The sequence below is a fragment of the Agelaius phoeniceus genome, chromosome 4 (assembly GCF_051311805.1).
Source record: "Agelaius phoeniceus isolate bAgePho1 chromosome 4, bAgePho1.hap1, whole genome shotgun sequence".
NCBI classification, from domain to species: Eukaryota; Metazoa; Chordata; class Aves; order Passeriformes; family Icteridae; genus Agelaius; species Agelaius phoeniceus.
In genome coordinates, this window is record NC_135268.1 from 56,208,874 (window position 1) to 56,235,782 (window position 26,909).

The 26,909-nt window shown below is 37.8% G+C and overlaps 1 protein-coding gene across 1 annotated transcript; it reads left to right on the plus strand.

Moving 5' to 3' along the window:
• The first annotated feature begins 1,068 nt into the window (after positions 1-1,068).
• Positions 1,069-26,909, plus strand: SEPSECS (Sep (O-phosphoserine) tRNA:Sec (selenocysteine) tRNA synthase). The gene is made up of 11 exons (XM_054633257.2): positions 1,069-1,390; positions 2,776-2,930; positions 5,213-5,331; positions 5,417-5,575; positions 6,111-6,264; positions 9,744-9,846; positions 11,931-12,060; positions 12,190-12,281; positions 19,276-19,369; positions 19,977-20,067; positions 21,195-26,909. Exons 1-11 carry the CDS (start codon positions 1,277-1,279, stop codon positions 21,442-21,444), a joined length of 1,461 nt encoding a protein of 486 aa, XP_054489232.2. The 5' UTR covers positions 1,069-1,276; the 3' UTR covers positions 21,445-26,909.

Below are 26,909 nucleotides of genomic sequence, written 5' to 3' on the forward strand. Positions count from 1 at the left end.
CATGTGTATTTGAGCACTTTGTCGGAACACTGGAGCGGAAGAAAAAGAAGGAAAAAAGAGGAATTCCCGCACAATGTGCGCTTATCGCTTTAGGTGAGCGCCCTCTTGTGGTACAGACCGGGAGGAGCAGCGCTGGGGACTGCGGGAATCGCGAACAGGGAGTTCGACTTGTGGAGCTCTGTTCTGCTCAAAGGGCTATGAAACTGTGTTAATTATAGTATGAGCCAACAATTCAAACAGGTGGGTAAGATTTCTCTGTCAAAACGTTCAAAACTTAAACGCTAACTAAACTTACAGAAGCGGGACGGTCGCTACGTACACTTCACACGCCAATTAGCCGTCTGAGCTTAAAACTGTAAAACAGAAGAATCGGATAAGATTGTATAAACAGATTCAGTCGACCAGATACAGGCTGGTTATAATTAAACATTGGAACAAACACAGCACGTACTTAACGCGCCTCTTAAATTTTTTACGCTCCCTACTAGTTATTTCAAGGAGGCAAATGGGAACCTGCCGGTGCCCGTGGCCGCCGAGGGGCAAAGCACAGCGACTGCGGCCGGCTGCCCGTGCTCCAGGGAAGCTTCCACCTGCTGAGGCCTTACTGGCAGATCCTAGCAAAGGTGCAAAGCCTGGCCTGCAAATCCTCTGCTGATGTTGTGTTAAAAAAAAAAAAAAAAAAAATTAGGTCTCGCTGGGTAACTTGTCTTTGTCCTTGTGATACGGTTTTGGGCTATGCCCGCAGCCCTAGCAGGCTGCTGCTATTCCCTGAGGATCGTCCTACAACCACTTGTGCCCCCAGACAGGTCCCAAGGATCAGAAAACGCCCTGGCCCCAGCGGAGCAGCGGGGAGGTACATGGCTGTTCTCAACGGCCTAGTGTTAAACTCAGCAGGGCCGGGAAAGCCAGCCCACCAACAGGCTCTGCCCAGCCCAGCGGTCTGGGCTCCGGCGAGCTGCCTCTCACAGCGGGGCGCGGCCTGTGACAGGCCCAAGCTCGGACCCGCTCTCCTGCGGCCCCGCACCTGCGCCGGGGGCGGCCCAGCCCAGCCCCGCCCAGCGGCCGGGCAGGGCCGGAGGGGGCCGGACGGGGGCGGCCCCGCGGAGCGCTCGCTGCCCGCTGCGCGGATCTGGCGGCGGGGCGGGGCCCCGGAGCTCCACGGCGCGGCGTGCACCGTACCGCCCCCGCCCGCCCCTTCCCGGCGGGAAGTGCCCTGCTCGCAGAGGCCCGCTCGGCGCGGAGGGGGAGCGGCGGCGGCGTCGGGAGCGCCGCGGCCATGAACGCGGAGAACCAGGGCTGCAGCGAGCGGCTGGTGACGGCGGCCTACGTGCGCCAGGGGGCGCAGGGCCGCCGTGCGCACGAGCTGCGCCTGCGGGCGCTGCTGGAGCAGGTAATGGGGCCGCCGCCCCCCGCCCTGCGCCCCGGGGCCCAGCGGGCACCGCCGGCCCGGGCAGCACCGAGCAGCTCCATCTCTGCCACTACCGTCTGCAGTGGGGCAGAGCTGACCCCCCGCCCTCCCCGCACCGGGTTCGCGAGGGCAGAGCAACCTCGAGCCGCCCGTCGGCCCTCCGAGCAACCGGGTCGGGCAGGGAAACCTCCCCCGAGCCGGGCTGGTCGCGGCGGCCCCGCGCAGCCCCGTGAGCGCGCAGGCCGGCCCGGGTCACGGACTCTGCCCTCTGGCACGGCGGCACCGCCGAGTCCGGCCCGCGAGAAGCGAGAGCCGCTGCCGGCACGGCAGGGACCTGACGGAGTCCCAGACTGAAAGGCCGCGTTTGGCAGGAAGAGAAAATTACTGCCCTGGGTTGTGCGTTTGCCGAGAAAGGCCCAGAGAACAGTTAAATAAATGTTTAAAAACAGTGAGATACTAGCACATTGTTGCATGAGATAAAAAGCGATACTTGTAAGGTGCCAAAACAATGTATTTCATTCCCTCCAGCGTATAAAAATAATTGTCATTGAATTAGCAAATGTTTCAGTTCTTGAGCATCCTCAGTCTAGTGTTGGAAACAGTCATCTACTGTTTCCACCTTAACTTTGATACCGCACTTGATAAACTAATCAGACTTACTAAATTGGCTGTTTTGTTGCTGGGGCATGTGAAAAAGCCTCTGGACCTATAAAAAATCTTCACAGTTTTATGGGTCCCTGCTTTGAGAATCTTGTCTGCAATTTGCAAAGATGGGTGCAGTTGTTAATTCAGTAAAGAGCACAAGAAAGAGCAGGTTTCTTCTTGCAGGTTTTGACATATTTTGGAAATGGTTTCCTTCCCTATTAGATAATAACTGGAAAGTAATATGTGTAGATAGGAAGATGTATTACATTAAAACTATATTTCCCTTCTGCTCATGTTTTTGGTTCTCTAATATCTGAATATCTTCCCTTTTGTGCAGTTTTCGCTGTTGAGTTCTTGTAGTTGTACATCATGTCTAGGGAATACATCAAATAATCTCTAGTCTTTTAGGGAGTAATTAACATGTATGCCCTGCAGTGGTTTTGTGTGTACCATAGAGAACACTTGAAGGTAAAAGATATCCTGATTGTTTTAATGTCGGGATGTGCTAGTGTAATTGTATTTAACACATGGAAAAATCATTATTTAACTTTTCTCTGAATACAGCTTCATAACATTAGATAGTATAAAAGAGAATAATGAAAATACAGACTGCTGCTTAGCATGAGAAAGAAGGGTAGCAATTATCAAACAAGTTGCATAAAGTTTTGTTAATTTTTCATTTCCAAATTTCATATTTTTTTATTATTATTATTATTATTAAGGGGAAATGTCCTGAAGATGGATGGGATGAAAGCACCATTGAATTGTTTCTTCATGAACTTGCTATAATGGATAGCAATAACTTCCTGGGCAACTGTGGCGTTGGTGAGAGGGAAGGAAGAGTGGCATCAGGTCTTGTTGCCCGAAGGCATTACAGGTACAAATTATTGACTGTTTTGAATTATTCAGGTTATTATTAATGCTTTCCTATGGTGTATTTTATGGTGGTTTGTTTATCTAAGACCTTGGTAGCATTTGAGAAAAATAATATAATGTGATAATTGAATTGATACAGCTTTCTATATTAATTTTCCTTAATAACTCTATAGAAAGTCTTGAATGAAGCAAAAATGTTTTGTCAGGATTATGTCCTGTACATTGAATTTGTAGAAGCTGAAGTTGTTGAGTTGTCCTTTACAAGGGAAGCAGAAACAGGGAGAGATCTTACTGTTTTAAAATAATCTATGCATTACATGCCTTTTATAACAAGGTGCAGCTTTTCATCTGTGTATTATTAAAAACTACTGTACATTGTAGTTACCCATTATTGAACATCGACAGTGAACAGCTATTTGTATTTTTTAATATTTGTTAATAGCTTTATAATGTGATTAGTTGATAAGCAGATGAAACCCCAGTCCATCTATAAAAGATTTTATATGAAGTAAGGAGATGTCTAAAGACAAAAAGTACTTTTATTAGCTTGTAGCCCTTCAGGCTTACTTAATGGATATGTTGGATGCTATAATTTTAGAGGCTCTGCATTAATTTCCTTAGGAATGTATTTTTTTGTATGTGTGTGTGGAGTGCTGTGCTGAGTATCTTGCTGTGATGTTTTATCCAGCAGGAGTGAATCAAAGTGAAAGTTCCAGGATGTTTCTCCTCAAAAGATAAACACAAAAGTATATTAGAGGCCAGAAATTTAGTAAGCTTGGTAAGCACATGGAGGCTGAGTCACTTAGGCTTGATGGCTTTCATAAGCCCTTCAGTACCATGATAAATTCATGTCGAAATCCAGTGATACATCAGTTTGGCTTTTTTAGTTTTGTGTGCAGCTCTCTAGGCTAGGATATGCATGGTAGGGGAGGGGAGCATATCTGGGGAAGTTCTGCTTTTGGACAGTGCTGGGGAAATTGTTCCTGGCTCCTGGCCAGAGGGAGCCTGAACTGGTGCTCACTGCTGCTGTTCCAATGCAGCTCTGGCACCTGGCATCTTGCCTCTCCTGTGAGTGTCAGCAACAGCAAGGTGTCCTCCCCTCCAGTTATTTCTGCAATAAGTTTTACAGGTGACTTGGGGAGTGATGGAGGTAGAGGGAGATGGTTTTCAAGCTGTCTCTGCTTTTAGCTTAATAAAGGGGCAGTCTTAGGGAAGATGACTTCTCAGGAAGCAGTCCGTAAGTGCACAAAATAAAAAGTACTGATATGAGACAGCTATTAAGAATATAGCAGGAATGAGGGAAGAAAATATTTTGGGTGGAGTATTATATGTAAGTTTTAATTAATTATCAAGTGTTTGTTGATTTCAACTTAGCACTTGAAACAGGAAAATAAATTTAAGATGTAAAATCATGCTCCAAGAAGTTCTGAATATCATATACTCATTGGACTGCATTTTATTCTGTTGCCAAGACAAAAAAAAAGAATTAAAGCCATAAGTAGGTGTATACTGTTACTAGCTTACTTGAGCAGCTGCTGCATTTCAGCCATGGCTAAATTCATTCTGTAAGCTTGTATTCTATAAATTACTTCAGGATCCTCCACTCCTGAACTAAATAATGTTCAATATTTACAAACACAGTTTATAACCGTAATTTATAAACAGAATTCAGAGAAACATATTATTCCAAGACAGATAACATTGAATAGCAAAATGATAGATGAAGTGAAGATGTGTAAGATGGGCAAAGCAATACATATATCCATGTATATCACTTTGTATGTATTATTTCCTTGCCTTATGGAGATGAAGCATTTGCCAAGGGAGTATCTATAATACCACTATGCCTATGCTACCCTACACTACAGACAACTAATTTTTGTTTTCCTTGGTTGTGTGTCTGAACATGTCAGCATTTATAATGCTATTTTGACAAACATCAAGAAGTGCTGAGGTGTTAAAAGGAAGCTTAAAGGGAAAAGGAAAAAAAGGAAACTTAAAAGGTAACCTGCCAGAGGCTAAAGGTGTTGCTGCTGTGGATCTTCTCACAGTTTTTACTTGCATGCAGGAACATTGTTAATCTACTGTTAAAAAACAACAAACAAAAAACAACAAAATTTCATACAAATGTGTACTTTGTTAAAATAGAATTGATTGTGGCAGGTACTGATGTGTACAAAGTTTTCCACAATTATTTATCAAGTTGAATTCTCTTCAGTCAGCAAGGTTTATGGCTTTGAAACATGAAAATCCTGATGTGTGTTTTCAACTTCTTTTGTCTAGGTTGATCCATGGAATTGGAAGGTCAGGTGATATTTCTGCAGTACAGCCCAAAGCTGCAGGTTCCAGCCTTTTGAACAAACTTACTAATTCAGTAGTTCTGGATGTTATAAAACTGGCTGGTAGGTGTAAATTTGAAAAATCTCTTATTTGTGAAGTTACATCATGGATTCTTCATGTTAATGTCTGACTTGCTTTTACATGCAGGTGTCCGGACAGTGACCAGCTGCTTTGTGGTTCCTATGGCAACAGGCATGAGTCTAACTCTGTGTTTTTTAACATTGAGGCACAAGAGACCAAAGGCAAAGTACATTATCTGGCCACGTATAGACCAGAAATCTTGCTTTAAATCAATGATAACTGCAGGTAAGAAGGTAACTGATTGATGACACCGTGTGTGTTCTTCCAACAGATAGGGAACTTACCTCTATCAGAGTGATCAATTCATATCCTTGTAGTAAGATACAAAAAAGGCCTAAGGCATGGTAGTTCTGCTTTATTTGTGCACTCCTGATTTCTAACAAGTAATTAAAATGTGCATGTTGTCTTCCTAATGCCTTGCAAAATGCAGGTGTGTGCAGAGGTAGATAAAGGAGTCAAATGAGAACAATACTAAGGAAGTTACAGTTCACCCTCAGAGTAAGATGCCTAATCTACTGTCCTTAGAGTTATGTAAAACCAAAGCTCATGGTTTAAGTCTCTCTCTCAAATTTTTGCAAAGACTTGTGTCCTAGGAATTGTGATCAGAAGGTGACAATCTGTCTGATTGGCACAGTCTTTTCTCTTAGAATCTATTAAAACAATAGTAGCACAATGTGTTTTTCAAATGTATACTGTCACTAAACCCCCACAATTAGTCAGATTTTTTGTGTTATATCAAGTTCTTGCTTTTTTTGATCAGGTTTTGAGCCTGTAGTGATAGAAAATGTATTAGAAGGTGATGAGCTACGGACAGACCTTGAAGCAGTGGAGGCCAAAATCAAGGCTCTTGGTGCTGAAAATATCCTTTGTGTGCATTCTACAACATCTTGCTTTGCTCCAAGGGTACCTGACAGGTAAGCAGTCTTGGTAAGAGGTGTGTTATTTGTTACTCTTAAAACAAACATCCTCCTTACCCCCCAACAACAACAATAAAACCCAAACAACACCTCCATGTTTTGACCGTCCATCTTCCTAAAATTGCTTCTGCCAACAATTAGTAAAGGTTCTTTTATCCCCTTCCAGAAAAGTATATTTGAAAAGTGAGAATTACACAGAAGATTTTTCTTCTGTTATGTAAGTGAGGTTAATGTTGCTCTCTTGTGGTGAAATTCATGTCATTTTGCTAGTGGTTTTCATAAAATTTCATGGAAGTAGTAAAAGTAGATTCTCATGGAAACATAATCCAGGAAATGTAGCTCCATAGCTAATGCCATTTTTTTGATGTTACTGTTGCCTTTTCTACTCTCCTCCACAAGCATAGGAAAGAAATGTTATTGACTCTAAAATGTGGCAAGTAAAAATATATTTCACTCTCTTCTCCTACCTTAAAAAGTCCTCCAGTATTTATCATAGGTTAACCTAGTTGCTAGAGGGAAAGATGGGAGTTAAAACCATATAATTCTGCCAGAATACTATGAACATTGCTTGAAGTTGACTTGCAGATTTATTGGCTAACTTAAATCACAGCTATCAAAACTGAATGGTTGTTTTATAGCTTGGGTAAATGAATCTTCTCCTTATCTGCTTCCTCTTTTTGACATGCTGCTATTGTTTTGTCCTCTACAACTAAGAGATGAATTATTAGGTAGTGGCACTATGTTATAATATACCACAGATATAGGGAGATTTGAATGTACTTTCTGTTTAAAAGAAACTGTCAACTATTGAAGGCCATAACCTTCATCTTCCTATGGGAAGGAAAACCCTGACATCATTTCTGGAGGGTGCAATTTTAAATGTCTGTTTTTAAATATCTGCATTTTTAAGGCTTTATTTAGTTGTGGTGGCCGTGTTTTAAAATTTTTAGTAGTTTTATGGCTGCCATACCTATGGCTTTCCTTTGAAGTACTATTTATCTCCATGGGGGTAATTCTCTAGTGTATAAACCCTCTTTCTCAGTATTCTACCTGCTGTTGCTGTAAGGTGTTTGTAAAACTACTGTAAATATAGTAGTTTGTAAAACTACTGTATTTAAGAGAACCAAAGGGAAAGTGTCCTTTTCAGTTGGTCTGTGTACTTAGCAGAATTCTCTTTTTACTTTCAATAGTAGAAAAAAAGAACAAAGCTTTCTTTTCATGAACTTTAACAAACAGGAGAGAAAGAAAGGAAGAATAAAGTGGGAGATACTTCTGTATTTGTGACTATTAAGAACTTCAGTAGCCAACTTCTGTTAATGCTTTATTTTTATGATATGATTAGTCCATTTTCAATGCTGCATTCCAGGCCTTGGAAACAGGTGCAGGTGCATACAGGTGCTGTGCATCATTTGCTTCCCTTGCATACTAACACATTCTCTTCAAACTGTGGCATCCTCATTCTGTATTGCACAATGGATCTAATTGTTCAATAGAATATTTTTAGGGAAAAAAGACTTTTCTGTTTTCAGTACTTGTAGAAGATAGGTTACTGCTCCTTTAATTTTCAGAAGGTGAGAAAGATGTACATAGCTGTACACCCTCTGTGTTTGTAGTTTGGTGAAATTGTGTGCCTGCACTTGACAAGAAGCCTGTAAGAGGGAAACTGTGTTCCTTTGAGTCTCTCTAGAGGGTGAGGAATGTGTCTGATTAAGAACCAGCAGGTCAGAAGGCAAAAACTTTGCCCTGCATAATAGATTTCCTCAAGTATTCTATTAATGAGGGGAAGCCACATGAGGAGCAGCTGAGGTCCCTTGGTCTGTTCACTCTGGAGGAGACTGAGTGGAGACCTCATTGCAGTTACAAATTCCTCATAAGGGAAAGAGGAGGGGCAGGCACTGATCTCTTCTGTGTGGTGACAGTGACAGGACCCAAGGGAATGGGCAGAAGCTGAGCTAGGGGAGGTTTGTTTATGTTGGATATCAGGAAAAGGTTCCTCACCCAGAGGGAGGCTGGGCACTGGAACAGGCTCCCCAGGGCAGTGGTCACAGCACCAAGGCTGACAGAGTTCAAGAAGCATTTGGACAATGCTCTCAGGTGTGGTGTGACTGCTGGGGATTGGGCTGTGCAGGGCCAGGAGCTGGCCTCCATCATCCTTGTGGGTCCTTTCCAACTCAGAATATTTTGTAATTCTATGCTGATAAATGTGAAAAATTATTGGAAATGCAATTCCTCACAATTATCTTGACTGTAGAAGATCAATATGTACATTATATTGCTGGTGTTTCCTAATTATAAAGTACTTTTGATTTTTTTAGAGGATAATATGGTAATGATGATTTCCTAAGAATTTATGTTTGGAAAAATTTATTTGACACTTGCAGCAGAATTTTGCATTGCAGAACAACACTAGAAAATGTAATAGAAATAGAATGCAAAGGAATGTCACCTCTTGGAAAATGTTTTCATACTCTGTCACATTTTATATGTATGTCAGTAAATTACAGTGAGAGTCTGTACAGGAGGAGATAGAGTAAAAATGCATTGGAAGCAGAGTTTCCTGATTTTTTTTTTTTTTTAAGTAATATTACCTTTATCATCACTTTAAATTATTTTATATTGCCTAATTTTTTCAAATAGATTATATTTCTAAAATAGATTCAAAAGTTTGGGGAAAATCACGAGTATTTTTTTTTAAATATAGCATGATTGGAGTGCTTCAGAAAAGGGTACTGCATATAAGTATGTTTAAAATGCTGAAGGATCTTACTTAAAATGATCAGTGTGCTCACATAAACCTCAATTTGACTGATTAATCAATCCAGGTTGAGCTCACTGAGATTTCGGGGGGTTCTAAAGGCAAGTGAAGAGTAAACAGCTGAACAAATTTTCAATTGGTTGATGTCCATATTCAGACATTTTAGGGCTTTCCATTCCTTTAAAGAATTTATTTTTTTCTTAATCAGTTTATCTGAAGCATGAAAGTGAAATTCCAGCCAAAGGATCAAAATACTAGTTCTTTTGAGATAAACAGAAAAATATAAAAACTTCCTGTTACAGGATGCTTTTGATTCCAAGACACTGTTGAAACTACTATAGACTTTTCATGTTGAATAATAGAGAAAAGAAAAAAAGTGACTAGCTAAAGCTATGCAGTTAATAGTAAAGCAACAACAACAAAAAAAGCTTGGATCTAAAGCTTAATGGTTTGGGATATATTAACTGCTGTGCAGACAAAACTTAAAGTGAAGCAAGAAAAATGTCAGACTAGATCAACAATTTGCAGGATATGTAAAAGCCAATAGAATTTTCATCTTAACTTTTTAGCTTAAGGTGACAAATAGTGCCTTGAGGTACTAATCAAGAGTTACCTTTCTCATTCTGACTTCCTTGTAGACCTTTCAGTCTTTTAATGGTCTGACTTGTAAGTTGAGCTACAGTAATCAATGCTTCTCTAAATTATGATTTTATGCTCACAGGCTGGAGGAGCTGGCTGTAATTTGTGCTAATTATGACATTCCACATATTGTCAACAATGCATATGGAGTTCAGTCTTCAAAATGTATGCATCTTATCCAGCAGGTAGGAGCTGTGTATTTCCAATAATATTTTTTTATAGCAAGTATAAGTAAATTTGTGATTGTAGACAACCTAGCAAATTTTATCAGATGCTTCATAGCTTTGAGAGAAATCCCATGCATGTCTGACATTTGAACAATTTTCTGGGAAAGCACAACAGACAGAAAGAGAATTTAAGCATAGTAGTTATTTCTATTACGTGCTTTTTATGTAACTTTAAGTTTATTTAGGTTTTTGTATGTTCATGTGTCTTTATAATGGAAAAATATCCTTAATAAGCTTTCTTAAAATAATTCCTAAAGTTGTTGACCAAAAGTGACATAATGGATCATACTTGAATAGAAATGAGGCCTTCAACAGAATGAGTTGCAAATTTTTAATTGAAGGTACAGAATTCTACAGCAGCATTTGATAGACATTGTCACTGTTAAAATATTGTTGGCACAGAGAATGGCTGAGGAAACTGATTTAAGTTCAATGTTATGCTCAAAAAAGTTTAAGTTCTGTTGCTGTTTAGCTTGAAGAGGATGTTGCTTGATATCTAAGATCAGTCATGAAACAGAATTCTTGCATTTTTCCTCATTGTATTGTATGTACATTGTTCTTTAATATTCTTTTTTCTGTTACCTATTCAAAAGAATAGGGGGTTATATTTTAATAGGATCCAGAGGATCCTGAACTATTAGTAATGTAAGATATGCTGGTTTTTTCTTTTTTTCTGATGGCTAAGACATTACTTACAGGACACAGACCAGCTTAATGTACAATTGTGAAAGAACATCATGTTGACATTTCTAAATCTTGAAAGACTGAGGGAGTTTATGAAATAGAAAACGTTATATGCTTTATTTGTAATGTACTTAGTACATGTTTATTGTATTTAACTTGCTCAAGTTTAGTGAGAAACTAACATGAATGAGGCTGTGAAAGTGTTGGGTTTTGCTGCATGAAATGTTCTAATGATAAACATTTCAGACTAAAATGCTACAAATGCAATTTTTACTGTGTTTGTTTTGATGTTTTTTCTAGACTCAATAGGTTGTTTGTTCCTTGCATATGCAAATGTATATATTTGAGCTCTGATTTGTTTTACATTTTATTACAAAACTTTATTACCATTTCATGTTGTGCTTTTCCTCTGGTGTTCTCCTGTCAATTAAATCAAATGGTAGCAAATGGCATTCATGTTCCCAACAAAAAGCTGACAAACTTGGAGTGTTTTTCCTGTCTTCTGTGCATTAAGCTATCAAAATATAGAACTAATAAATGAGGTTTAGTTGGCTCTGCTTTTTTTTCTGTCTGTTTTCCACAGGTATTAACTCTGTTTCTACTTCTTACATTTAGTATGTAGTTTCAAAAATATGTGTATTTGCATATACTTTGATATGTATGGGGTTTAACCTACTTTTCAGGTTCTTATGGTTCATACTTTTTAATTGTACAGTTCATAGTTACATGCCACTCAAATTGAAGGTGTACTGCAGAATCTACATTTTTTCCTTTGAAAATATGAGTGGTTTGGTATAAGGATGTGGGGAATATCTGCTATAAGAAGGTACTTGAATCTTGCTTTTGAAAGCAGCCTTAGAAGAAGGAATGCTGTAATAAGCCTGTTTGTTTAATGCAAATTTATATATGTTGAAAATTTTCATATAAAAAATTTTATATATTGAAAAAAGCTTTGCTAATGAAGCATTAACTCGTAGCCTTTTATTGTGAGAATTGTAAGAAGTGTTCAGGATTGAACAGTTTTAACTGTATAATTCCCATTGAGGCATTTCTTTTTGATTGCTGCTGAAATGGAGCCACACTTAGAGACTTGCAGGAACTAAAATTGATATTTTAAATCATAGCAAAATGGGAATTTGTAAGGTTCTATGTTAGGCAGACAATGGTACTAATAGTAAGCAGTGCTAAAAGAGGTAATACTGTGATTTTTATGTTTTGATCACAAATGCAGTATCTGAGAGTTTCAGGAATTATATTTATTTTAGCTATACTTTTATATAGTTATTATGCTATCCCATTTCCCTTAGTTCTAATGTATGTTGTGGATTTATATATTTTTTTTGTCTTTTTTGATAAAGGGTGCTCGAGTTGGCAGAATAGATGCTTTTGTTCAGAGCTTGGACAAAAATTTTATGGTTCCAGTAGGTGGTGCTATCATTGCTGGCTTCAACGAGTCCTTCATTCAGGAGATCAGCAAAATGTATCCAGGTAAACTAGTTCATGGGCTGATTTCAGCCATACAGAATTGCTGTAGAAAACTCGATTATCAGCTTTCTTTCACATAATTTTTTTTTTTTTTTTGCCACTTTAATCTCTACATTGGGGTTTTTTTTTCAGGAAGAGCATCTGCGTCTCCTTCTTTAGATGTCCTCATTACACTTCTGTCTCTGGGAACCAGTGGCTACAAAAAGTTACTGAAAGAGAGAAAGGTAAGCTTTTTGGCAAGCAGTATTTTCTTGAAGTCAGCTGTTAACAAAGTCTTGTTGCAAAACTGCTTTGTGTAGTAAATCCAGTTTCTGTCTAGAAAGCCATTGAATTAATCTGAGCCAGAGCTCTGAATCTGGAAAGTCAGTGTGATACAATTACTTCTTGTCTAAATGGTGCTCATGAGTAAGCATGATTTCCATGTTGTTGTTTGTTCAATCCAGGAGGCTAAACGGAGGGCCTGTACTACCTTGTACAGTATTCATGTTTGTTGTTCCTAAATGTGAATAATATAGTAGGATTTTGTCCACAAAAACTGAAATGGAGAAATACTGTACTGTTTTATCATGGTCACACTGCTTCCAGCACAGGAGATTGGACACCCAGAGTAACCCCGGGTCTGTGCTCTTCCTCTTTTGTCCCTATTGTGCCTTTGTGCTGTGATAGTGCTTAATTAAATGTTTGTGTGCCACATTCTCTGGAGAATCACAGCTTCTGGTTGGCTTATAAATACTGTGCATTGCCACAAAAAGAGAAGAATATTGTCGTTTTAGTTATTCATCTAAACACACAGCTTAGTTTCTTCTCTGCTTTTCACAGACTATAGGTTTTAAGTTGGGTATGATTGCACTACACAAAAATCCAGTGCATGTCAGGTTGGAAATTGTATATTTTGAGTTATCCTTAGTTCTGGAATTAATACGTCTGATTTTTCTCTCTTTTTATAGTAATGCAGAAGATTCTTTTTACAGAGTCTTCATATAAGGAAATGATGTGAATTAAGCACTATTAAATTAATAATTTTAAGCTATGCATTATCTGTTTCATTATTCTATTTGAAAACTATGTTCCAGTTGTTTTCTGCTGACAGTTTGCTGCTGTCTCTGATTATGTGGCAGAGCAGTAGTTTTTGCTGCTGTGACTTATTTCTAGCTGGTTAAAGGGCATCCATAAACTCTGTACTGGAACTGAGGTCCCATAGGAATAGCTAGGCTATAGAAAACCAAACCAACTTAGCAGCCTTACAATGACTAAGAAGTGATCTGTGCAACTGAAGTGAAACCAGCTTGTGAAACACTGAAAGCAGTTACTTTTGCCTCTACTGCAGCATTTTATTCTGGACTGTTGTATGTATTCTGATTTATGTTTTGTGTGTTCATTAAAAGCAAATTGTATTTTTCCCTTTTACTGCTATGTCCAGAAGAATCTCAAGTGAATTTAATGTTTTCTATGAAGCTGATTTTGTTGTTAGATTTCTACCAGTAGCTGATGTATAAAGGGCGTGAGAAATATTGTCCGAGTCATAAATAATAATTCTTTCATAAATGTCTTAATGAATAGCTGTACACTTTGAGTCATCTGATTTTCTTGGAAGTAGAACTCTAAAGTGAATACAGTATTATATTTTTACAACTTCAGGCCTTTTTATTTCAAATGTGAATATACACTATAAACAGAGCCTTATATATGGCATAAATGTTTCTTTTATTGGATTTGCTGTAGAAAGAGAAACATTTTTGCTTAAATCTGTTTGTTCCTGAATTGTAAAAGTGCAATAGTGGTAGTTTATTGCCTGTGCTCTGAGGAAGCAGAGGCAGAGCTATTAAGCTTCCAGCAGGAACTATTTATAGCTTGACATTGAGTACTCCTTTCTATATTGGTGCAGCTGCACCTACTCACACAAAAAAAATCAGCTATAAAAAACTTCAGGTGTATTTTTTTTCTTTCTCTTTTTACCTGATCCTTATTCATATGGATGTTACTTCAGGTTATTTGAGCTTAGGCCAGAAAGCCCAGAATATTACTGAGAAGAGATTAGTCTCACACAAACAACTAAATAATCTGCCCAGTTTTTATTCTACACAGATTAGCTATTTAATACAGGAAGGGATGTACATGGAGTGAGATTTTTTTGACAGGCTGGGAATTGTGGAGTGTGCAATTGTCCAAGAGTATGAGATTATAGGTAGTAATATGAAGAAGTACTGACTTTTTCAGAATTCCTTTTTATATGTTCATGTGATGGTTATAACAGTGGTTTTCTAATCTCAGTAGATGATTCTCAGTCCTTTTGCAGTGCAGATAACGGTTGGTCCATAATCAAATTTGTTGATATCTTTGCTCTTAAAGAACTTAATGTAAAGGTTGTATTTTTATAGCAACTTTAGATGCCTCAGTACAGGTTATGTTATGTCCTGTATTTTACATTTCTAGGTCATAAAAGTTGCTATTTTCATATATGTATGTGTGTGTCTAAACCAGGCCATGTGAAGTAAATATAGTTGTTGCACTGTGTAATGGCATAAGCAGGCTTAGTTATCATCTCAAATTTCATGGAGAACAAGAGCCTTGTGTTCAGGGTTTGCATTCAGAACCCTACAGGCCAGGTTTAATACCTGCTATTATCCAGTATGGTCCTTCTAATCCACTTAACTAATTATTATACCAGTATTATTGAAGAGGTGATGGTTTTGTTTACAGCAGTTATGGATTTCCTCATTAGACTTAACAATCAAGATAATTCTCATTTTCTTAAATGCATTTCTGTGTTACTGTGGGATGTGATAGAGCTTTTTATATTGGTATCCATCTGTCTGCATACTTTGAGAGTAAAACTGGAGTTATTTTTATGTCCTTATGGAGTATGTATCTAAAATATTTAAAATCATACCAAGTGGGAGGAAATTGTTTGGGTTTTACAATTCAGTATAATACTGGGTTTATGTTTCATGAGTTATCATTGATGTAGTTGTTCTGATTGGAATAAATTATTTGCATAGTTCAGTATGAGTTTGTATTGCTGCTCTCCTTACAATGGAAGAAGAGGAAAGACATTTATTGAGGGACATTAAAAATGTAAAAAAATCAGCTATTCTCAAAGCAAGGTAGATAGTTGTTACTCCTCTTTTTTTTTTTCCTTAGTTGGCTTGTTACACTGTAGCATGTCAAATATGAGAATATTGGAGGATTTTCCTCATGTGAGGTATATGTAACCATATTCAAGCTTTAGAGTAGCTGGAGGCAAATTAGTTTAAATTAACTGTTTTAAATTGTGTGTAATTAAACAAATGCCGAGCACAAATGGAACTTTCAGAGAGGCCTCCATACTAAAAACCTGTGTTGAAGTGTGGGTCACAGAGTCTGAACTGAAGGTCTCATGAGTGCTGAAGAGAAAATGTGTTGATTGCTGTTGTTAAGAAAGACCTTTAAAAAAATGTGAATGTTAGTGTTACCAAATCAGATTGGCAAGGCTTACTGGGCACTTTGTTAGATACTGATGATATAAAGATTTCAAGGTTCTGTAATTAATTTCATGTTTTTAAAACTTTTTAGTGTAAATCCATAACAAAAATTCTTGCAGTGCAAGAGAATCTGCCTAGGAGGGTGTGTAGTATGTGCAGGTGTCACACACATACACATGTATTTGTCATGTGTTTGGCTGCATTTCAAGAAACTGAGCCTCCTCCTGGGTGTCCGTGCTCAGCCCTGCAGCCCCTCTGCTGGGTGGGGTGGTGCACCAGGGGCTCTGCTCTGATCACAGCTCAGAGCAGGAGAGGTGTGATGGCTGCATTATAAAACAGCTGCTGCTGCAAAGGAAGGTGGGACCACATCAGGGTCAGGCAAGTGCAGGAGAGCTGGCAGTCTGTGTGGAGGGTGAAGAGGCTGTAAAATGACTCCTGTGCAGTGTGCTCTTCTGCACCATCCCCAGCTCTGTGACCATTCCCTGAGGACATCTCGTCTTTTCAGGTGACAGTGACACAGGGAGGAAGGCAGAGTGTTACAGGCTCAGGGTGTAAGCGAGCTGGGTGCTTGGAGTCAGCTAGGATAGTTTCAGCTCTGCACAAAAACTTTCCTGCCTTCATCAATTACCTCTTTGTCAGCTGGTATGGGACTGATGGCTTATTCAGTACCTGCATTTTCTTTTTCTCTGGAGTTGTTGGCTTTTTCCTCACTTGTTTTCCTCTTGTTATTTTTGCTTGCAAGAACAGTGCCTATCACAATGGAGCAAATGAAGAGTCACCTATACTAGTGTAGGTTCTATTAAAAGTAGTTTTATAGTGTCAATATAGTATGATTCAGATATTTTTAATGATTGTTACAACACTTCTTGAAAATATTTTTGTATATGTATGTGAAAGTAGACTGTTTCATCCAAAAAGTTGAGTTATTTGGCCTGTTTGATGCAGACAGTGTTGCTGACTTGTTCTTTGTTTTTTAAGGTGTTTTGTTGGCTTAAGTGCTCAAATAACCAGAAGTGAAAGGCACTTCCACATAGTTTAGCATTTGTCTAGCCTAATGAGTTTTTTTGATAAGTTTCTAAGGTAAAGGAGTGAATTAATAATGAAACTTAACTGACATTTAGTGCTTGAGTTGTTCAGTATAACTTCAGCATAATATTTGGCTTCTTTGGAGAAAACTTGACTTCCTGCTACAGAAAATCTATTATGTAGGAGCTCAATTATATATAATTGCTTAGGGTGCTTATAAATTTTCCATATATGAGAAATATTTTATAATGGAGGTTGGTTATAGATTTGACCTCACAAAAATATTGCTTTAATCCTTTTTTTGGAGAGGAAGTTAATCTATTTTGCAACAAACTTTTGAAACTATAAAATGTCTAGAGGGCTTCCAATAGAAAGATGCAAAATATTGTTCATAAAACCAGGAAACTTTGAATTTGTGTTCATGTAGCTTTAGTCAAACTGATGAAAATACATACTTTGGGTTTTTTTCCATCTTTCCATTATCCTTTGTTTTAACAAGTTCCTATGTATGTTAGGTTACTAGATTTAAAAAAATCTAGTAACCTAATTTCATTGAATAGATTTAAATAAATATAACATATTTATGCAGTGGGTAACTTTTTTATACCAACTTTCAGTAATAATTCCAGTATTCCTTTCAGCAGTCCTTTCAGTAATACTTTAAGAGATGTATCAGAGAATTTCCTAGATAAAACACACAAAAATTATTTGGAAATTGGTCTTGTTCCAGTATATTTTTTCTCAGTACTAATTTCAGCAATAGTATCTCTAGAGAATTTATATGTGAATTTATCTCACAATTTGTGTATTTCTACAATAGTTTGCTTCAGTTTTAAAAGTAAATAGCCAGCAGAGGGAGCACAAATTAATTTATGATTTGTATTTCAAAATAAATACTAATAAAAGGCTAGTATATTAGTGATGCTTATTATGCTTTCCATAATAAGCTAGTGATGCTTATTATAGAAAGTAACAAATTAATAATGTGCTTAAATACAGTGAGGGACCAGAAGTGTCTGAACATTTGAAACATGAATATTTTTCAGCTTCTGTGAGTGAACCGTAAATAAACTCTGAACTAAAACCATAAAATCACTTGATTTATGAGAAATAAAAATGATTCTTCACAGATTTCAAGTTCTGATAATTCAACATAGATACCTCTCAATTTTTTTTTTGTTTTTTCAAGTATTACAGAAGCTTTATGCTTTTGTGGATAGTTGTGTCAATAGCCTAATTCATTTAGACAGTAAGAGGGTATTTTTTTCTCTCCATCTGTATTTGTTCTGTGATATTAGGAAGTACAGGTGGGGAGCTGTGTTCATTTAGTTGCTCATGAAGGGAGGCAAGGTTTCCTGCAGGGGTTCAAGAAAAGCAGCTGTAACATTCTTCTAACTTAGGTACCACAAACCTCATTTGGTTTCATAAGACCTTGGGGAGGTTCTGTTCAAAAGCACAATGTTGATCACAAGCTGTAATTTATATCTGTCAGAGTCCATAGGTCAAAGCAGGATACTGCTCTACAAACAGAAGAGGTAATTCTATTTAAAGAATGAAAAATCACTTGTCAGGTCCAGAAATTGATGAGGATGCTTAAACAGGCAGTCACACTGAAGCAGATAAGCAGGACAATTTTTATGGCCTCAAAGAGGAGAAGCCTGGTGTTTAATATCTTTTAAAAAGGCTACCCAGTGTCTGTATGGTTTTGCTAGTTTTTATGAGAGACTAAGCATTAAAAAGGATGGAAAAAATGCTAAAGCTTACAATAAGAATGGTGTTTATTCTCACTCTGCCCATAAGTGTTTTGAGCTGATATCTGAAGAGGAATATATTAAACTGAGGAAGAGCATGAGCAATTATCATAGCTTATTACAGGGGAAGAGGGAGGATATAAAATACAGATGAAGTAAGAGAAACAGCCTTTTATGTGCAGTGTGGCTTGTATCTGTGCCAAAGTATTTATGAATCTCAGTCTTATGACACTTTCACAATAAAGGTGCAATCCAATTAAGTGATAGCAGAAATTCAGATATTTCCATTCTTATAGTCAGCTTGAACAGGAGTGGGGTCCTAGGGAAAGGACAGACTGCTCAACAGAGCTGAGTATTCAGGAGAGTGTATATTGTGTGAAACAAAATACAGTCAAATGTGTACTTATAGTCTCTTTAAGAGACTGGATTTTTATTCTCATACAGAAAAAGAAATCTCTGCACTAGGGGGAAATGTGGTTGTGTGATACATGGTAGCAAGATATACTGCTTTTAGTCTGGAATGTATTAAAGGAGAGAAGACAAAGTAAGGAGCAGTTTGCCCAAACGTGGCCATCTGTGATGGCAGCAGTTCATTCTCAGTGGTTTAGGGGGCTAGGGCATGGGGAGGCTCTTGAAAAGTAGTGTGGGGTAAGACCTGCTGTGCAGTGGGAATCTCTTCAAAACTTTTTACCTCCCTAGGTTTCAGGGCCACAGAGAGAATGAGTGACATCCCAAGCACATATATTAGACCAGATAGAGACTTTTGTATCAGCTTGAGAGATAAGAACAGTGCTCAGGAAATGGAGCTGTTCCTTTATAGAATTATTTCAGAGAATTGTCTGATCCACTTACTTGGTACACATGAAAAGAGAATCAACTGAGCACCTGTAGGATGTAAAGGAGACATAACAGTTTTGTGAAATAGATGCTATTTTCTCTGTTTGATAGTTAATAACAAAAACATTGCATCTTTTTTTCAGGAGATGTTTTCATATCTTTCAAGTGAGCTGAAGAAGCTGGCAGATAACCACAATGAGAGACTGTTAGACACACCACATAATCCCATTTCCTTAGGTAATTGTTGGGGTTTTAACTTTAAAAAAAATCTAATATACTGTGGATTCATAATGCATTTCCACATACCATTCCTACATATTAAACGTCACTACACTCTACTCAATTGAATAATAATTCAATAAAGTTACTAAAAAGGTTATCTACTATAAAAGTAGTGTAGCAACTTGGACCCATTATTTTGCTCCTGTCCAACATATTAATTTGACAGAAATTAATTCAAGACAGGCTGAAGATGCTAGCATGTAGTAATACTTCATAAAAATTAGATTTAAAATTAAATTAGGGTATAATATACTCATCCTCTTAGTTGTAAAAGAAATTATGGAATTCCTACTCAGGGTATTTGTTTTAACCAAAAATTCTGCTCAACACCAAAATAATACTGCCCACCTGTGCAGAATATGCATACAGTCTAACCAGGAAGTAATCTGTGACAGCTTGTGGAAAAATTAAAAATTATATGTGTTTCTTTTTTTTTTCTTTGTATGTGAACACAAGTATGTGACTAGATTCTTGCTGTTGGAAAGCAACTTGTCATTTGTGGTAGTTCTTTGGAGAAAAAGTAACTTTGTAGCAGTTTTAACCTGACCTTATGTTATTTTAGCCATGTCACTGAAGACTCTAGATGAAACTAATGATGCTGCTGTTACCCAGCTTGGATCTATGCTTTTCACAAGACAAGTTTCTGGAGCTAGGTAAGGATATTATGAATTTAAAAGATTGGGGGAGTGTATTTGCATATATTGTAGGAAATCCTGTAAAGTGATTTATACCAATTGTGTCATGATTACAGAAGGCAGCCTAATGAGTTAGAGAATAATCACCCTTTGTCATCACTGTTATAGAGCAGTCATGTCTCCCTGCCTGAGTTGGCAGTGAGGCTTTCTATGTCTACTTTGGTATCCTAAATAGATGATCTATGCCCATTTAATTTAGTGTCACTATTCCCTAGTATCCCTTGATTTCATTTACTTTCCAGATGTTGTCTGATCTTACAATATAGGTGTAAGCTACAGTGGAGGATCTTTGTTTTATTTATTGCAGCACAAATATGGTTATGCTGGATGTCAAGGGAATAAGCTTTTAATATCCTACACAGCTTTTTGTCAAATGGAAAAAAATTCTGCTTTCTGGAACTAATTGTGTTAAAAAAATTTAAAATTAAAAATCTATAATCTGAGCCAGTCTGAGCTGAATTTATTCTTAGAGACACTGTTAAAATGAAATGCAAGCCAAATAATCTTTAATGATTTTGGTTTAAACCTTTTAGAAGAAGAGAATGATTTAAAAATTTGTTTTGGCAGCATTCCTTAATCTGCATATTACTGCTGCCATGCTAACTTCTGCCATAGCCTTAATGTTATTTTTTTGTAGCAGAGCTGAATGTTTCCACATCAGAAGGTATGCTTCATTAGCCTGGATTATTCCACTTCCTGCACAGATGAATGACAGTAAATCTATATGTACTGTGGTTAGATGCACTTTTTAATTTGCCTGCCCTAACCTTGGCTGGTCCTGTAATTTTAACCATTTTAGGCTGAAATTTTTTGAGTTTACATTTTTGAAGTTAAAGCTTTCAAAATCTTTCCCTGATGTGAAAGTTTCAGGTTTTCCCTTTTGTTACATAAGTAAATATTTTGTAATATATGCTGTTTGACCTGGCATTTCAACAGATTTTAAGTTATGCTGGTATTGAGCATCAGTGGTAGGAATAGCAACTCCCTACTTCAATAGGAACTTTTGTAATTGTGTTCAACCTAGAGTACCACATAAAATGTCAAGGCATCTTTAACTGAATCATGATTTTGTTTGTTTGTTTCAGGGTTGTTCCCTGTGGGTCTGTACAAACTGTGAATAACTACACTTTTAAAGGCTTTATGTCACATACAAATGACTATCCTTGTGCTTACCTCAATGCTGCCTCAGCAATTGGAATTAAAAAGCAAGATGTAGATGTATTCCTGAAAAGACTTGACAAGTGTTTGAAGACTTTTAGAAAAGAAGCAAAGCAAGAAAAAACTATAAATGAAATCAGTGATGCTAATGCAGCTACAGAACAACTTGAAGACTAGAAGATACAGATTTAGTAACACAGGAAGATAAGATTTTGTCTGAAATATGTCAGGTTTGTATTGGGCTAGAACTATGCATCTGCACTGCAGAAATTTATTCTTGATCTTATGTTCTTTTTATTGAAAACCATAATAAAAATTTGGATGGAATTCAGCTTTAAGAAAGTAGGTGATACTCTCTCCAAGAACAAGGGACCAGACACAATTTTTTTTTGCAGTGTATGAAAAATGCACTTAATATCTGCCAAAGTAAAGCTTTATGTTCAAAGACTTACAGTTTGCCTTTAAATCTGTGTGTGGCTATTTGGACAGTGTTTACCAAATCACAGTATGTTTATTCACATGTTTTTGTTTAACAGTATTGTCTGTGGCAGTGACTGAATTCCCTCCTAGATACAGACCATCCAAGCAACATTTCTCTGCTCTCAAAATACTTTGTTTTTCATAAATGAATGTGTCACTTTTAATTTCTTTTCAAAGATTTATGCAAATGTTAGGATAGCACTTACTAAATACAGTGTTCAGACTGCATGGGTAAATGACAGAGTTGGAATAGTAATGTTTTTCAGGTGTTCTCACCTGTCATGAGCTACCTAGAGCTAGTCAGCCTCCAGTGGCAAAGAGGAACCTAGAGTACCTCATATCCTGTCAGTACTCAGCTCTTGAAAACATTTGCATAGTTCAGCAGCCCAAAGGAGCTTTAATACTGAATGTCAGGGATTGTGAAGTTGTGAGGTGAAGAGGTACAGTCACTGGGGGGGTTTGGCTTTGGTTTTTTTGTTTTTGTTCTTCTGATTTGATAGGGTGATCAGATCAAAAATTCACTGGAAAGGAGGAGTACCACGTAGGAGTAATGCAGTTTTAAGAGCCAGTGAGATCTGAGAGTATTTTGGCATTTTTAGTCCACTGTTGTTGAAATAGATATACTTCCATTTTTGTAGTGTCTCTTGCCATTGGCACTGTTGCTTCTGTGGATCTGTGCAGTTGCTGATTTGAATTCATTAAGCAAACAATAGATTCAGAGTCTGTTCCTCAAACAAAGGTTCCATATCACTGGAGTGACAGTGCTGCAGGTTGCAAAATGTGTAGTTATTCTTAAACGTGGTTACTACATTGTACATAGCTTCTATGTAATTTACTGTTCAAAGTAAGCCTAATGTTCAAAGACATTTTCTTTGTTTGTCTGTAACATAGTGTTGTTCAGGATACCACCATTAATGAGTTCTAAGTGTCAGGAAATGTTTTATTTACTTTGTTGAGTGGGATCTGAGGCATGTATCCTTCAGAGCCCTCTGTAAATCACTTTATCAAAACAGTGATGCTTCTGAGAGATTGTCTGTCCAGCACATTCAAATGAATTCAGGCAAGAGGTGATGCTAGTATGTGGGAGTTAATAATGTGCTGATCATCATGAAGGTGCTCTCTCTTAATGAGGTCCCTTGTATCTTCAGCTTAAGTTGAACTGCTGTTTCCACATTGTTATTGCTGGAGGCACACATGAGATTGATTAAAGCTTGTGCAGGTACAGCTCCCCAGACTGCAGTCACCATTGTTGTTTGCTGTACAAACACATCCTTGGAGACATGTCAGGTAACTTGGCCTCTGAGCCCTTGTGGCTGTAAGGAGATGTGAATAGCTTGTCTTTTCTTTTTCTCCCTCTTTCTTTCCCCTCCCTCCCTCCCTCACTTCCCCCCCCCCCCACCTTTTTTTTTTATGAGAACATGCTGTACCTCAGTTTTTCCAGTCAGTAAAACTTGCACAAACTTTGGAGCCACATCTCTGCAGCTTACTGCCTCAGTATTCTGTATATTGGAGCAGCCAGTGAAAGCCACCAGGCTTTAGTAATACCTTTCTTCCTGATTTTTGATATTGCCTAAATGAGTATAAGTTATTGATTTAGATGACCAGTCATAGAATGTGAATGGTAGCACTATTAATACAAGAGTTTAGGGAGATGTGTGATAGCAGCTAAAATGAGCATTTTGATGAGTAGTACTCTGATTCTGAATAAAGGAAGTAGCATTTGCCTTCTCTGAGAGGAAGACATTGCTGCCTTTTTTGGTCTCATAATTTATTGTCTGCTGAAAGTAATTCAGTCACTTCTAACACAGATTGAACTGCTTCCTTGATTAATGTTTTTTTCTGTCTTTGAAATGTTTCCCATTTGCAATCAAAGCTGAAAATTTCAACAAAGCTCTGAAAAAGAGTTCATAGACCTAAATAGTTTTTGGTTTTTACTTCTTAAACTTTTTTTTTTATTAAAAAAATAAGGTGATGGCTTTAATTGAAAACAAATACAAAATTATATTTTGTATCATTTAAGTTCTTCACAGATCTTAGGGAAGCCACCTGAAGTGAGAAAATCTAAAATATTTTGAGAAATGTGTCCCACCACAATGTAAGAACTCTTGAACTAAGTGTTCAGGTTATATTGCTTTGGTAAGCTTTTGTACCAGTTTTCAGTTCTGTTTGCTTGCTTTATCCCCATAAATGTCTTCAGTTTTAATTAATATTAATCTTTTAGAGACAGAACCATTCTATAATGTCACATAAATATAAGGAAATTTTAAGTAATTCAAATGGCAATATCCTTTCAAGTAAGTGGAGAAGACGTGGTTCTTTACAGTGTATCTGAAACAGGAGATTCAGTAGAGAATAAAAAGTATTTTTCAAGTAAGGGTATAAATTTCTTAGTCTCTGTTCAGTAATGTCTATAATAAAGTAGTGAAATAACACTGGAGCATGTACCCATGAGCAGAGGTTTCATTTCCTTTGTATAACAGTTACAGGGAGATTTCATGGCTATGGCAGCTCTTGCCCACTAAAAGCAGTCCTGTGAAAGATGGCAGTGGCCAAACTGTGCAAATAACAAATACATTAGCAGTATTTGCCTTCTATGAAGATCTCTGCAGGACTGTACAGTGAAGTAGAAAAGCTTCTTAATTAAGTTGCAGCCCTTTTTCTAATCTCTACATACACACATCACTAAAGGCTTTCACGTGGCTCAAAAATCTGTAAGAGCCAACCTGCTGCCTCCAGCTTCTACATTCTGAGGGAGACATCTGGGAAGGCTGCCTGGGCTCAGAACATACTCAGGGCTCATAGAGCAGGAATCCTTAGTAGAAACACCAAGCAGAGATGCCCATTTAGTAAGGCTGTCTCACAGCTATTATTTATGTATCTACCTTTCTCCATCATCTCTGGGTCACAGCATGTAGCTCGGGTGCAAGGGTAGGCAGGGACTGCTCAGGTGGCTGCAGCCTGAATCACCAAAGTGGCTTTCTCCTCTTCAACAGGGCCTGCAACTGTTGTGTGAGATGCTTTTCTTTCCCTCTAATGTTGCATCTTAGACTATCTGGATCTATACAGGTGGAAGAAATGAGGGAGCAGATGGCTCTGCCTTATAAAAATAGCACTGGGATAATAGAGTGCAAGTGAATTGACACTGAATGACCCATCTCACAGGCCCACTCTTAGTTTACTTTTTTTTTTTGTAGTATCTGAGATAATCAACAAAACAAAGGACTTGGAGCAATAATATTGCCTATTTGTGCTTTGCTCGTAACAATTGCCTAAGATACAAAGCAAATAAAATCTACCAGATGCAGCAAATTCTCTTGAGCCTAAGAAAGCAAAATTGTAATGTTGCAAATGTAAATGCTGGCATTGCAGCTTAATACACATATAAACCGAGCAATCTATATTGTGTGATCATCATTTTTTAAGAAAGGCTGGAGCCCAGAGACTAGCAAATGTTCTCATCTGCAGTGTATCAGCAGTTCTCAGTCTTCAGCTGCTGTACAGATAATAATTCTAATTGAAGAATCATTACATGGATCCATATGTGAATGATAGATGGGCTACAGCTTTTTGGTCATGATACTTTAAAAACTGAGTTGCTGCTTTTACTTTTATAAGGGGAGATTAGATTACCTCCCCCTGCTTTTTTTTAATGCAACATTTTAATCACCCTGGTCTGACAGGATTTGGAATCTGAAGGGAAAACAATTTCTATAGCTGACAATTTTTTTAAACAATAGCTATTAGAAGCCTTGAATTGGTTACAAAATGACACTCCACAGAGAACCTTTGTTCAAATGTTTTTAATTCTGAAACTAGTGCTTGAAAAATTGTGTTCCATGTGCTCTGTAGTAATTGTTTTTCATATATTATACTTTTTTCCCCCTCAAAGATAACAGCACACACTTTAGTGCAGTTTAATAATCCCTTTTAAAAACCATGGTTAAAAAGGCATTTGCTCCATTACTCATCAAGCATCTGTTGTATCAAAGAACTGGTAATATATTTATCTTGATGGATAAGCTTCAGTGTTCTGGACCAAGTTCAGTGTAACTGGACCAAGCTTTCAATACTCCTTTGGGGATCCTAAAGTCAAGTTCATGGTCTAATTAAGATGGGTGTGATAATTATATCTGCTGCTGAACAGGAGTCTTTCATCAAACCGCATTTCAACTAAATTCAAAGCGGATCCAGTTCAGAAGCTGAATTGATTTCTTAATGTGGATGGTGGAATTTAATTTGCCTTTAGATCCTGTATTCTAATCCAGGCAGAATTTTAACTGTTTGATTTTTAATGTAACGTGAATAGAAAGAATCAGGGGTTTCAGCTGGGTGCTGCCATTCCTATTACTTGTTCTCAAAGGGCTACAGATACTAGGCAGCTGTCTTACCCCTGTCTTACCCCTGTGCTGTTTGGAGGGTGGCATTGGTCATGTACACGTACAATGACAGCAGCAGAGGTGTGTGAGTGTTATTAATCTTCTTCTGGGTACCCCAAGTAGGAGCACACCACTTGGGAATTCAAGATGAACACGTAGCATTACTCCTGATCTGTTTTCTCCAAAAACTCTTTCTGAGGTAAATTTCTTGTGATTGAAGTGTACCAGAGGAATACATGGCCAAAATAGAGGAAAAAGGAGCAAGGTCTCCAACACTTTTGAAGCTTTCTATGTTGGTTATATGTGTTTGGCTCTTGTGATGTATAAAGCCTATATTGCTATGGAAACTCATGTAAAGAACGTTTGCAGCCATCCTTGTCCCTTACCTGAACTATTTCTGTGCTACCTCTGTAGGGACTGGGGCAAGGTGCACTGCTGCAGCACTGCAGCTGGTGGGTCACAGGTGCAGTCCTGAGCTCTGGCTGCAGGAGAATTCAGTGCCCAGTAGGGGAAAGCATTCCTGATTTCCTTTGATATTGGGCTGCCAAGCACATGGGAAGTGGAACTAGTCTGCAGACACAGCTACTGTTGAGGAGTTAAACCTGCAACTTTCTGGAGTCTGAGGAACTGCAGAAGGGAAAAGAGCTTAGTTTGGTCTACAATATGTCAAATTGAGAAATGTAGCTGTTGAGGGAAAATAATATGTCTGTTATTTTCTATAGAAATGTCTTTTAAAAATTGCAACATACTGTATAAATTCTTTATTAAATACAGATCTGCTTACTA